Source organism: Lepisma saccharinum, chromosome 14 (genome assembly GCF_977018435.1).
Source record: "Lepisma saccharinum chromosome 14, izLepSacc3.1, whole genome shotgun sequence".
NCBI lineage: Eukaryota > Metazoa > Arthropoda > Insecta > Zygentoma > Lepismatidae > Lepisma > Lepisma saccharinum.
Window position 1 is genome coordinate 46,913,933 of NC_139242.1, and position 12,715 is coordinate 46,926,647.

Genomic DNA, 12,715 nt, shown 5'->3' on the forward strand with positions numbered 1-12,715 from the left:
AAGCACGGCCCTGCCACCTAGTGTGTTTACATGGAAACACTTTTAAGGCCATTTCTATTCAGAACACATATCAGGTGCATTTCTTGTGTTTGAATATTACAGGCAAAGAATAAAAAAATCAGTCCTGGAACTTTTCTGACAAAGGATGTAAAAAGGTAATAGTTCCAAATGTTTTATGATTTTTTTCAAATTTTCCTAGCAGGAAGACTTCATAGAATTTTGGCAATCATTGTGACACGAAATTTGAACTTTCCTTAAAATAATGGGCACTGTTTGGATTTGAAAAAAGTTATGTTGAAAAAAAAAACCTTCAAAATGACCTTACGCAAGCATACACGCTTCCCACGGACAAGGTATTCTCCGGTTGACAAGCTACAGTCGACAGTAAGTATCGTAAACTAGTGGGAATGAATGTAGAAATAAATCGGAACCTTAGTAGAGTGATTATTTTCTTGTAGTTTACGGTTATTGCAAGCATAAGAGAGTGCATTCAGGGTCTTTATTTTAATTCTAAGACAACCAAACCTGACCTTCCTAACCTAACCACAAAAGCATATATTGACAAAATCTTTATTAATGGCTAAAAATCTGCAGTATGTGTTAACAGACATAAATCAAAATCGAACCATGTAAAATTTGCATTTGTAGCATGATGAAATCGTAATAAAACAAACGGAAGTTGGCCCATTTTCACCACTTTTCAGCATAATTTCATTATACACGCAAAAAATACGTAATATTAGTTTCAGCATCGAACCAACATTCCTAACCTAACAACAATGTGTGACCAGCGTACATTTAATTCCTCTATTTCGCAACAGTTTTTAAAAAACAAATTCGTTCTACATGCACAAAACACGTGCATATTCGAATAATGACATCACAGATATTGCATAAAATCACTAATTTCTCGGGTGTAACACATCTCTGCAATGTAAAAACTACGACAACGAGCAAATGAACTATACCCCGCGACAGGTTAAGTTTGCAGCAACTTTTCGCATATATGGACCAAAACGTGCGCGCAGAATATAGTTCCGCTGCAATACTGCTGATTTTCTCACTGTATGAGATATGAACAGCTCGACGGTTGAGGCAAGACTGGCACGGAAGATTCTCAGCGCCGTTCTCGCGCGGATTAATACATAAAACCTGCTGTAAACTTAACCTGTCGTGGAGCTTAGTTGATCAGGTTGCTTCTGAACGGGTTGCAAACGAAGGACTCAAATTCAAAGAATGGGTTCACGGGGGGAACGAAGTACTTAGTCCCTTTGTGTTTACTCCGCATCCGCACCCGTCCAGTGTGACGTCAACCACAGCCAGTTACGTGAAATTCGGCTCTTCAAGGCAGAAAGTATTACATTGTCTTTGGTTCAAGGAGTATACAGTTATTGCAGATCCAAAACTTATGAACTGTTCGAAAACCAACTTACTCCGCTTCACGTATCAAAAGAGAACGAGTTCCGAACGGGTGTGTTCTTGAAGAAAGGAAATTTCCTCACCTCACACAAAGCTAAAGCAACATTTTTTTCAGCAAGAAATTGTGAGGATGGCTGGTCCGCAGGTTTCGTCTTGAGTCGCTGGTTTTCTAAGGAAAAAATCTTACTCCTCTCCAAATTCCGGTCTTGAACAGGTTCACAAGAACAAGTCGCAAAATGAACGGACGGTCGTAACGAATCCAAGAACCTAGATCCGAGAATGAATAAACATAGAATCGAAATGCAAAGGAACCATAATTTTGTACGTAACAGACTAGAAGTCATAATGACAAGAAGAGCAAGTTTCTGAACTGAATCTGACTGGAATCACAAGAACCGTATTCGAAAGTGGAAATGAACCGTTCGTTCATTTTGTAACTGGTTCTCCTGCAACTCCAAAATGTGCGTAAATTCCAGAAAATATGCAAATTTCCCTGACCAACCAAATTCCCTGACTTTTCCCTGTTTTCCAGGTTTTCCAGTCGCGTAGCAACCCTGATGTAGGTATTAGAAATTTAACGCAAGGAATTTATAGAATTGCATTGTATAGGTACCTGATTTAGCTAACCACACATTAAAACAGGAACACACTAATAATAAAAGCTTCCGAAAGTTCATATACGAGTGGAATCCTGAAAAAAGCTCCAATGGTGCCTACACGCAGCACTAGTGGTCGGAGAGCGACACACACACACATGCAGGCAGGAAGAAGTAGCATGTATACCCAACGGCAAAAGAAATGTTATGCGCAAATTGTCCATCACCATTTTCCTCCAGTTTGTTTTCCACAATATGATGATCGTGAACTGAAATAAAAACTACAATAAGCAGAGCAAAACATGCTCTTCGCATGAACGAAATTCCATTTCTTAAAACAACAAAGGATGTAGAATAAAAATTAAATTAAATTAGTGATGGACAATTTGCCCACTATTATTTCTGACGTTGACTGTACCTGTAATCTAGTACAGTTCCAATGCAGCCGTTTTACGACAGTTCTAGGTTAAAGATTGCAGCTCTCATACAGTCTCCCACCGACTGCGATGTAGCCTACATTGCATGCTCAGAATTTGACACACAGCCACCAGCAATCGTGTGAGTTGTGCAGACCGGACGTCGTGAGTGATAGTATGGTCAGACGATGGTGCAGACAATTCACGGAGGGCCAACCCCATACAGCTGAGTACACACGGGCCCTTTGCATCACTTCAGGTCAGAGATCTTGGACCACTCCCTGTACAGCCCTGGCCTTGAATGTACCATCTCTTTGTTTAACTGAAGAGGATTCTGGCAGGGCAAGGATTTGACAGCTACACTGCAGTAGGTAGCTCCAGTCTTTGCTGTAGACACATATACCATGGGCATACAAAATTTAGTGCCATGCTATGACAAATGCCAGAACAACGGTGTTGATTATGCCGAAAATTAGGTTAGGACTCACTGTTACTAATGCAATAAATTACAACTGATATTCTTGTTTTATTTATGCCTAATCGATAGGGACCTTGTTTTTTTGTTATTTTTTTTTCAAATTGGTGTATTTTCTTATTTTTTATTTTTTACTATACGGTCTTATTTTCCCCAAAATTCACATTTTCATTTTAGCGCATTTTCTGGCAAATATCTGAAATTATACCTTCATGGTGTTTTTAAACTACTGTTTCAAATTGTAAGTCACAAGGCTTATGCCTCTTCGCGAGTGTTTGATATCTTGAAAGTTATTTTCCATACCCCTTTTTTAATTTTAAGGTAAGGATTTTAGATAATGGAATTTTCCCCATATATACTGAAGAGTGCATAATGACCATAAGTGGTGATGCACCCAAAAAATTAAAATCAATCAATCTTTTTTGACAGATACCGATATATTATGGCAACAAAAATTGGCATTATCTTTTTTGACTTGTTAGTGTTACATTTCCCAAAATTCGCGTTTTTGTTTTAGAACATTTATCTGCCAAATATACCGAAACTTAATACTCCATTGTGCTTTAAACTATTATTTTAATTTGTAGGTCACATGGTCTACGTATTTTCGTGACAGTTTGATAGGTTGGAACAGATTTTTGAGGAAGTAAAAGTAAAGTGCTCCCCTGCACTTTTCCATGAAGGTGTATAGGGGTGTGGAGTTAGGGCCCCACACTTTCTTGATCACGGCTGAAGGTAGGGGTGATGTGATCAGCACCACGCTCCTGGCTACTTTTATCCCTCAAAGTTTCCTCAAGGTACTAGCTTCATATGATGCTGGGTGGGTGCCGGAGCAGTTTGAATAGGTGGAAAACATCCCGGTTCTCCCCCGCAGGGGATTGACCACAGGTCTCTCGCATAGTAGTCAGATGCACTAAGGACTGAGCTCCATTATTACTCGCTCGACAAATGCCGATGGTGCACACTTAGCTTGGTAATTCAAAACATATCTCGTGCGACAAATATGAAGATGTGGCTCCCGTGTGACGGTAGATACGCACTCGATCTCCTGTTAAAACCCTGCCACTTTGCTCTGTGATGCAAATGGTTTTGATAGAAGTTGAAAAAATCGTGGGAAATACATGATTTAATGTGGCTTTCGGAATTATTCCATGTACGTATAACTCTATAGTTTACTCTTGAGTAAAATGTTGGAAAACTTGCATGTTCTATGTACACAAACATGGCCTAGAAAAGACAAGAATGTTGGATTTCATGGAATTTTTCGTTGTTTTAGGACATTTCTTTAAAAAAAATCGCTAAAAACGCCAACAATTCGCATTATTTCGAACGGGCGAAAAATGTGTCCAGACATCACTGCACATTCCTACACATAACTTCGCAGCAATTACCATTTTTCACAGTCTTGTCCATACTAATTGGAAATTACTTTCTGGCCACCCCTCATATAAATCAGTAGATGGAAAGTGAAAATTTAACAGGGCTGGCAGAGAAAAGTCAATTCTTGAAGAAAGTGATTGCTTTTATGATTGAATGATTCGAGTAAATATGATATTAAAATATTTACGTATTTATTATTAGTATTTTATTTCATAATATTGGACATTAACCTTACTCAGTGAGAGATTAATGACCATCTCTCACCAGCTTAAACAAACAGGACAGAGAGTGGCGTTAATTTCATTGCAATATATTGTGTTGCAGTAAATTTGAGGTTGGGAGCATGCACTTGCCAATTTTTATAAGGTTCACTAATGCAGATTTATGTTTCATTTTTTCGTGATAGTATTCAATATATATCCAGTTTGGTTGGATTCTTCTTGATATCTAAGAATAGTGCAATGCCATTGTAAATGTATATTAACTTGTGCGAAACCAGTAATACGTCAGGATGATGAAAGAAAACCTTTGTAAGCACTGCTACATTAAATAAGGTGAAGTGAGCCAGAAGAGCAATAAAATTCCAGCAGCATATTTGCAGTCTAAAGCTCTTCTAGTTTATGCATTCGATTTTTGTTGGATGTTGCAGTCCATGCAATTTCTGTCGCATATTGTAGTGACATACTTTGTCGGGTGGCGATATTCGACAAAAATCGTATGTATCAATGGAACCTTTTTGTTTCCATGTTCCTTCAGTTTGCTCAACAAAATGCCTTACTACGACGTCAAACAACTATCGGACGGCGCCACCCACTCGTATCCCCTCCATCTGTTGACAAGTCCCCTTACTACTCGAATACGACAAGAAAAAATGATAATTCAATGCATTTTCCATGTAATATTTAGTTGCTTAACCTTTACTCCCCCGATGATACCATATGGTATCACCAGAGTAAGGTCGTACTCGCCCGATTATACCATATGGTATCATGGTGCTCATTATGAAATGAATGTGCTTTTTGGACCTTCATACTCTTATGTTTGGGTGGAAACTCTGAAACAGGTCTGGAGCAAGCCTGGGAAATTCATATTGATGTCTAACCTCTCCGCCCTCTCCGCAACATATCCATGCCAAATTTCCAAACAGATATTCACATTTTGGCTCATTATTCAACTTGAATGGCACCCAAGAACATGAAACATGTTTCATTCTCTTTGGAAAAGTCCATTCTTTGAAGAGAATACTAAGGTTTGCACCTTCTCTCAAAATAGCGGGAGAAGAGGGGGCAAACTCCAGATTTTTGGTTGTTTTTTTTTTCATTGAAATTGGTCCACGTTGGTCCATGAGTGTGCCATCGGGCGACTCGGGCTATATTGTGGATCGAACACTCATAGACCATTGGGAAAGTAAAGGTTAAAGTTCACAAGTGGAGCTGGGGAATACTAAAATAAGTGACACTCAGTTTTCTGAATCAAAAATAGTAGATTATCTCCTTGCACCATCTGTAATATTACACCACCTGTTGACCTCTCCATTAGTAAGCCAACAAAGCCAATATTTCAGCTTCTAACAATGTGTGAGGGTATCAAAGATGACATAACCTACCCGACTTCAAGATATCCATGGAGTATGGTTGCAACATTTGAAAAGTAACCTGCATCAAAAGCTTTAGTCTTTTGATCTTACATATTTAGGAGTATATTTTCTGGAATCAAGAAATCCTTAACAGAAATATATTTTGGCAAAGCTTGAAATAAGCCCACTTTATGCATAAAGACATAATTGGGACTGAACCTACAGTTTATAGAGAGATCTAAACCACTGAAGTATGCTCTAAATGGGAGTCAAACTCTAGATTTGTTGATTAGAAGGTTACAGGTACAATCCATTCCATATTGGATTTGATTTGATTTTTGTTGATTAGCGTCACTTTTGTGCCACTCTTGGCTAATTGCAACGAGGAGGACGAGTGATGATATGATGAACACTCACAAAGAAGAACCATTCCCAGGCTGGGATTCAAACCCTCGACCACTGGCATCGTAGCATGCTGTGCTAAACTTGTCATATTGGATATTGGGAGGCAGTATGTGTTCTCTGGGTGTGAAAAAGTATAGTTGAAGGCATTTTGCCCATAATATTTTAATACAAATGGACGTTTTGTGTTCATTTAGCACATTTAGTATAAATGAAGTCAAAAAACACAAAAAGGACAATTAATCATCCCGTTACTTACACTGTACATTTACACAATGTCGAACATTTACATATGAATGACAACATGTGAAGTCGAACATTTATCAATAATTTATTCACGTAGAAATGCATGCACTCATGCTTTTGTCTCGTACAACCTTCATCTTGTCAACAACAGGTCAGTTAATAGTTTCTCAATCTTGACAATTTATTTAAATACTTTTTTGTTGTTTACAAAACAATTTACATGGGCAAGTGTGGGGATGTTTGTTAACTTCGCTCCCCCTAAAACAGGATATCTATACAGAAAAAAATATTATGCCACTGCTGAAAATTTGTACCATTCTTAATATGCAAGTTTCCACAAAAGAAACTTTTTTTCTTTCATTCTTTTCTTAATATTCTAAAGTGCAACGTTACATTACATGAATGAGTTTACAAAAAGAAATGCTGGTTAAGTGGGAGCTAAACTTGATGTGACTGTAAATTCACACTTCCTAAGCACTGTATTGCTAAACAGCTATCAACATTAGAACACAGATGTAAGTTACACATTAAACTAAGTGGCGTAACCTTAAAAACAGCTTACCATAGCAGGCATTAATGTTTCTTCACTTCAATACATTATATACACACAACACTCTTTAAATCAAAACTGTCTTCAAAAACATAAACCGTCAACATGCATGTAATTAAATTAATTAATTACTTTTGCACTTCACAACTGATTAATGACCTTCGTTCGCACAAGGAATGTTCTTCTCTTTTTCTTGTTTTTTAAAAACAACATGCCTCACAGAACTAGTGAATGATATTTTTTTTGGATGATTTTTCTGCACAATGAGGGATAGTTTTACCACGATTGCACAAAGCACGGAAAACACGACATATTGCAACAGCCAGATATATCTAACCCTATTCCATTTTTACAGTAAAGGAAAAAAAAATGTGTTTGTGGAATGAAGAAGCCTTAAACCATTGTTGATTTACAACAATGGTTACCATTAGGATAATTTTCTCAACTTCCAGTTCTTGAAGTGGTCAAAAGAACTATCCACAAGCATTTCTCGCAGAGTATGTACAAAAGAAGTAAATCATGCTAATGTAAAACACTGGTCCGTCTCCAGATCAAATCAAGGAACTGCACAAAAATTCACAAACGGATGCCTGCGAAACCATTCTTTTGTTTTACTTGTCACATAACTTTTCTCTCACTGCCTTTATCTTCTGCACAAAAAAGCCTTCCAAGGATTCTGCACACTTAAAGAATGGCGATTCACGTGGATTGTAATATCGACAATTGTCAAAAATCTTTGTCATGTCGCCAATAAATTCACTCAATCTCTTGTATGACTTTTCATTTATGCGAAGTTCAATTGTCTGAAGATCTGTGTGAAAAGAAAAAAAGGGGCTTTAAACTTCAATCTGGTCATATAAAATAAAGGAAAGAATTTATGCTAATTTAAAACACTAGTTGAAGCAACTGCACAAAAATCCACAAATGAATGACTGTAAAAACCTTTCTTTTTACTTGTTTCATTGATGATTTCATCACAAGTGCATTACGTTAGTTATTTTATCAATGGAATCAGAGATGGATCCATCACATCTAATCACCTCTTGACTTTCACGTACACTTTGAAACAAAACTTTGATGATAAAAGAAATGGCAGTAAGGTAACAGGTGACGACATCAAAATTATGCTTTCATCACTGAAACCTGATCCAATTTCAAATGTGCTGAATTTAAGCAATAAAACAGTATCAGTCTGATATAAAATGACAAATCTGTGAGAAGAACTTAAAACGATTATTCAATTTCTTAAAATAATTGTCCACATGACTGGGTTTTCATCTTGGAAAAGAAAGTGCATATTTGAAAAAAAAAATATTTAAAGAAATGAATTTAACCTGTGTAAATCACAGGCTACTATCATTATTATTACAGATCAATAATTACTCTAAATTTAATCAATGTGCTATTTGACATCGTGTGCAGATATTCACTATTTGTTCATGAGCCAGTCTTGCTGTTAGTGATGATTCCTTCACCTCCTAATATACTGTATATGTGACACTGAGGAGTATAGTAAAGTTGAATATTAAAAATTTATTTTCAAAAATCAAGGTTCACAAATTATACCTTTACACTGATAAAGGCAAGAGCAAAAATGGTAGAATGGGTAACAAATTTAAGGTTATTTAATCCGATCTGAGATGTTATTAACAGTTTATCCAAGAAACTGACGTTTTTACAAAAATAAGTGATTTACTTTTGAATAATTTATATATAATTTTAAAGTTAATACAAATAATAATTACAAACCACGATATATGACAAATTTTTCTGAAAATGTGAGAGAAATTATTTTTTCTTTTTGCACTTAAGCCCTCCCTATTCATTAGCTTTTATTAGCAAAATGATCTTATGCCACTAATAACTATCCAATGTTTCTTACACATGCAAAGATCGCAACTTTTTAAATGCATACCCATGCTGGTACTCAGCTAAGCACTTACCCATTGGCTCCTTTATGACCTTGTAGTAATCTGGAGCTTCTGTGGGATCCACAGGTTCCATAAATGGCCATGCACTTTTATGGGTCTAGGAAAAAATGAAACGTATTAATTCACAATTATATTTCTTAATAACTACGCAAGAGTTAATAACAGGTAATGGTAATATATGAAGCAAACAAACACAACATGAAAATATATCAATTTTTTTGAGTTACATTGCATAAAGCAACTGAAGAAGGCAATTTTCACTTTCGTAACTTCAAAAATCTTTCAACGACACACTTCATTATGCACAACTTTGTAACTCCAAAGCTTTGTTATCAATACATGCCACCAAAGCAAACTAATATACTTATTTAGGTATTATTCAAGCACATTTGGTGGTATACATACACAGAATAAATTACACAATTCCCTGACTAATGTGTTCATTTGGAGAATTCTGATAAATGGGGTTGTCACTCACACAAAAATGCACACAAACAGAAGCATTTTTATGCTTTTCCATTCTGAGTGTAAACAAACATTATCCTTGCAACAGTAAAAGCATTTTTATGTACGTTCACATGCAGGTTAACTTTCAACTGTTCTTTTAAGTCCACTTTATACACAGAAAAGCTAATCGAGACTGGATCTACAGTTTAAAATGGGAACTGAACCACTGAGACATGTGCCTCCACTGGGTATCAAACCTGGAACCCCTTGATTACAAGACGACAACTGGTTAACTATAACCCAGTATTTTTTTGCAATTTGCTTCTGAGTAGAGGCACACTGCACAGTGGTTCAGATTCCACTTTAAACTGTAAGCCCAGTCCCAATTAGTCCATATGAGCATGAAAATGACTTAAAACAAACCTTTGTAACTTTATTCCTGAATAGGGGTACAAGATTTTATTTACTCATTCTAAGTATTTTAGATTACTAGAGGCTTGCATATTTCGTTTTTGACGAAAACACGAAATATGAAATAACACATTCTAATGTTAATTTTCATGTTTATGAAAGGTGTGAGGTGCATTTTCCTACCCTGTTTTGTCACGAAATGATGCTAAATGAACTGCAACAATGCGAAATACACTCTTAAACACGAAATTTCCCTTTTATATATCGACGCGACAGTTTCTGAAGTCTGAAGTATCCTGTGAGTTATGCAATTCATGGAACATTGATTAATTCTGCTGTAAATATTTGAGAAGCAAAAATGGACCCCTTTATAAAGGAATAAATTTAATATTCTGGTAATGATTTAATGTGCTATTACAAGGGATATGTTTATTTTGTGTAATAGTGCAGTTTATAAATCAAATTTGGGATTATATTCACATTTCTTTAAAACCAAAATGTCATTTTATATGGTGCTTTTTCACCACTATCACAGCAAAATTTAATTTTATTTACTGCTTTTGAACCCGAAATTGACTGTTTTTGCACCGAAATTTTGCTTTTTTATTTGCTAAAAATATGTGCCTCTATAGATTACATTTCCAGGGTATTCTTTAATGATTTAACCTTTTGAGACCCAAGGCCATTTTCACTGTTAAGCCTCTCGGTCCCAAGCCGATTTTGAGCAAAATGCAGAGTTTCAATTAAATGAGTGTAGATTGGAGACTAATTGCTAGGGGCATGCATATTTTGTTTTTGACGAAAAAACGAAATTTGAAAAAACACATTGTAGTGTTAATTTTTCATGTTTTTGAAAGGTGTGAGGTGCATTTTGTGACCATATTTTGTCACGAAATAATGCGAAATGAACTGCAAAAAGCGAAATTAACTCTTAAACACGAAATTCAGGGTTTATTCACCAACGCGACACCTTCTGAGGTCTGAATTATCCTGAGAGTTATGCAATTCCCGGAAAATTGATTAATTCTGCTGTTAATATTGGAGAAGCAAAAATGGACTCCTTTACACAGAAATAAACTTAATACGCTGATAACTACATAAATGTGCTATTAGAAGTGAAATGTTAATTCTGTGGAATAAGTGTAGTTTTTAAATCAAATTTAGAATTATTTTCACAATTTTAAAACCAATATGTCTTTTTATAAACCACTTTTCATCCATTTTTTCACCGCTATAACACTGATATTTTATTTTATTTACCGCTTTTGAACCCGAAATTGACTCAGTTTTTGTACCAAAATTTTGCTTTTTTATTTACCAACAATATGTGCCTCTACTAATTGCCCTAGAGAGATGAGTGATATTGTACGCGGAATGAACCAGAGATTCAGACTATATGAAATTTATGCAAATTCGGCGTATATGTGGCAGGGGGGGAGGGGGCTAACTCAAAATTCCAAAATTTCGGAAAAAAAATTTTGGTCCCTCCCCCTCCCTTTAAGGAAAAAGTACATGACAGTGTCGACATGCACATGGAAATGATCGCTGACATGTAAGGAACACAAAAATATTTGCTTACTTTTGGGTATCTCGATCGAGATACTTGGGACTCAAAAGGTTAATATACCAATAGGTAAATGTTTAGTCTTCATCAAAACCTTAAGTTTACAGGCACCCGTATCTAAAGTTCTTTGATATAGTCATCTGGCAAATTTGGATTGTCCCCAGTGGCAGTGGTACGAAGAAGTACGGCATCATAGGATGGGTTCATTCAGAAAGACAAACTGATCAGTGCAGTACGTACATCTTTTAAATGTGTCTACTTATTGAGTTTGCTAGCAACATTGTTAACATGAGGTGTGTATGAGTGTATTTGACATTGTGTTGTTGTTTTCAAGAAATGAATATAGCATGTAAATTAACTTGTATTTTTTGTAGGCATGGGCCAATATTAAATTATTGCCAATACTAATAAAATATTACATAAAACTCAAAAATGTTCCTTGAAGAACATGAATGGTTTATCAAGCCTCTTAATTAATGAATATAATCAGATGGTTGCAATCGTTCCCATGTTGAAAGAGATTTAGATATTTAAAAAAATAAAGGACTTGAATTTTATGCTTACATCCATAAAAATAACAAAATGGTAGAATTTTGTACTAAATTATACTTATGGATATATCAGTTTGGTAAAATGATTGGTGATTTGAAAGATTCACTGATACTTCTATATTAGCTGATACTGATAAAGAGTACTGATTAATATGTCCTATTCTTAATTATTGTGAAACTTCATTTCCCTTTCACATTACAGGATTTCTTTCTCAAAAATTACAATGATGTAACAAGTCCATTTTAGGTTCATTTCCATGAATTTTAAGCAGTGTATCATGGGAATTTAAAATTTTTCAAATGAAGCAACTCAACTTGTAAGCTCTTACCTGCAACTGCTTGATTAACTTTCTTAAACTTTCATAATCTCTTGCATTAAGGTTCTTCATGTTTGCATAATTAATAGAGGAATCCTTCTGGCAGTTTGGACATATGTATTCATCAATGCTATCAGCTTCAGATTGCAATATCCCAACACATCGGCCATGAAACCAATCCTGACACCTATCACAGCATATGTAAAACCTGAAAATAAAACATGGAAATTAATGTCTGAAAACTTGACCATATTCATACAATATAACACCTACATACATTATGAATGACCTGGTACCAATGCCGATAGTTGAACAATGTACCTATTTGACTAGGCCTATACATTTAATTTCTTTTTCTATTACTGCGTCGAGAATGAATAATGAACTGGCAAGTTGATGATGGGACAAAGACAATGATCTATCTGTGCCTTAGT

General features: G+C 35.6%; 1 protein-coding gene across 3 annotated transcripts in view; it reads right to left on the reverse strand.

Moving 5' to 3' along the window:
* Positions 1–6,576: 6,576 nt before the first annotated feature.
* E(bx) (nucleosome-remodeling factor subunit NURF301 E(bx)) overlaps positions 6,577–12,715 on the reverse strand; it is a 92,448-nt gene continuing 86,309 nt past the window's right edge. For all 3 annotated transcript variants that reach the window (XM_083135530.1, XM_083135531.1, XM_083135528.1), the window contains exons 31-33: positions 12,294–12,489; positions 9,004–9,088; positions 6,577–7,871 (exon numbers count right to left, since the gene is read on the reverse strand). In XM_083135530.1, coding sequence (XP_082991656.1) covers positions 7,672–7,871; positions 9,004–9,088; positions 12,294–12,489 — 481 coding nt within the window. In that variant the 3' untranslated portion in view covers positions 6,577–7,671. The remainder of the gene's footprint in view (positions 7,872–9,003; positions 9,089–12,293; positions 12,490–12,715) is intronic.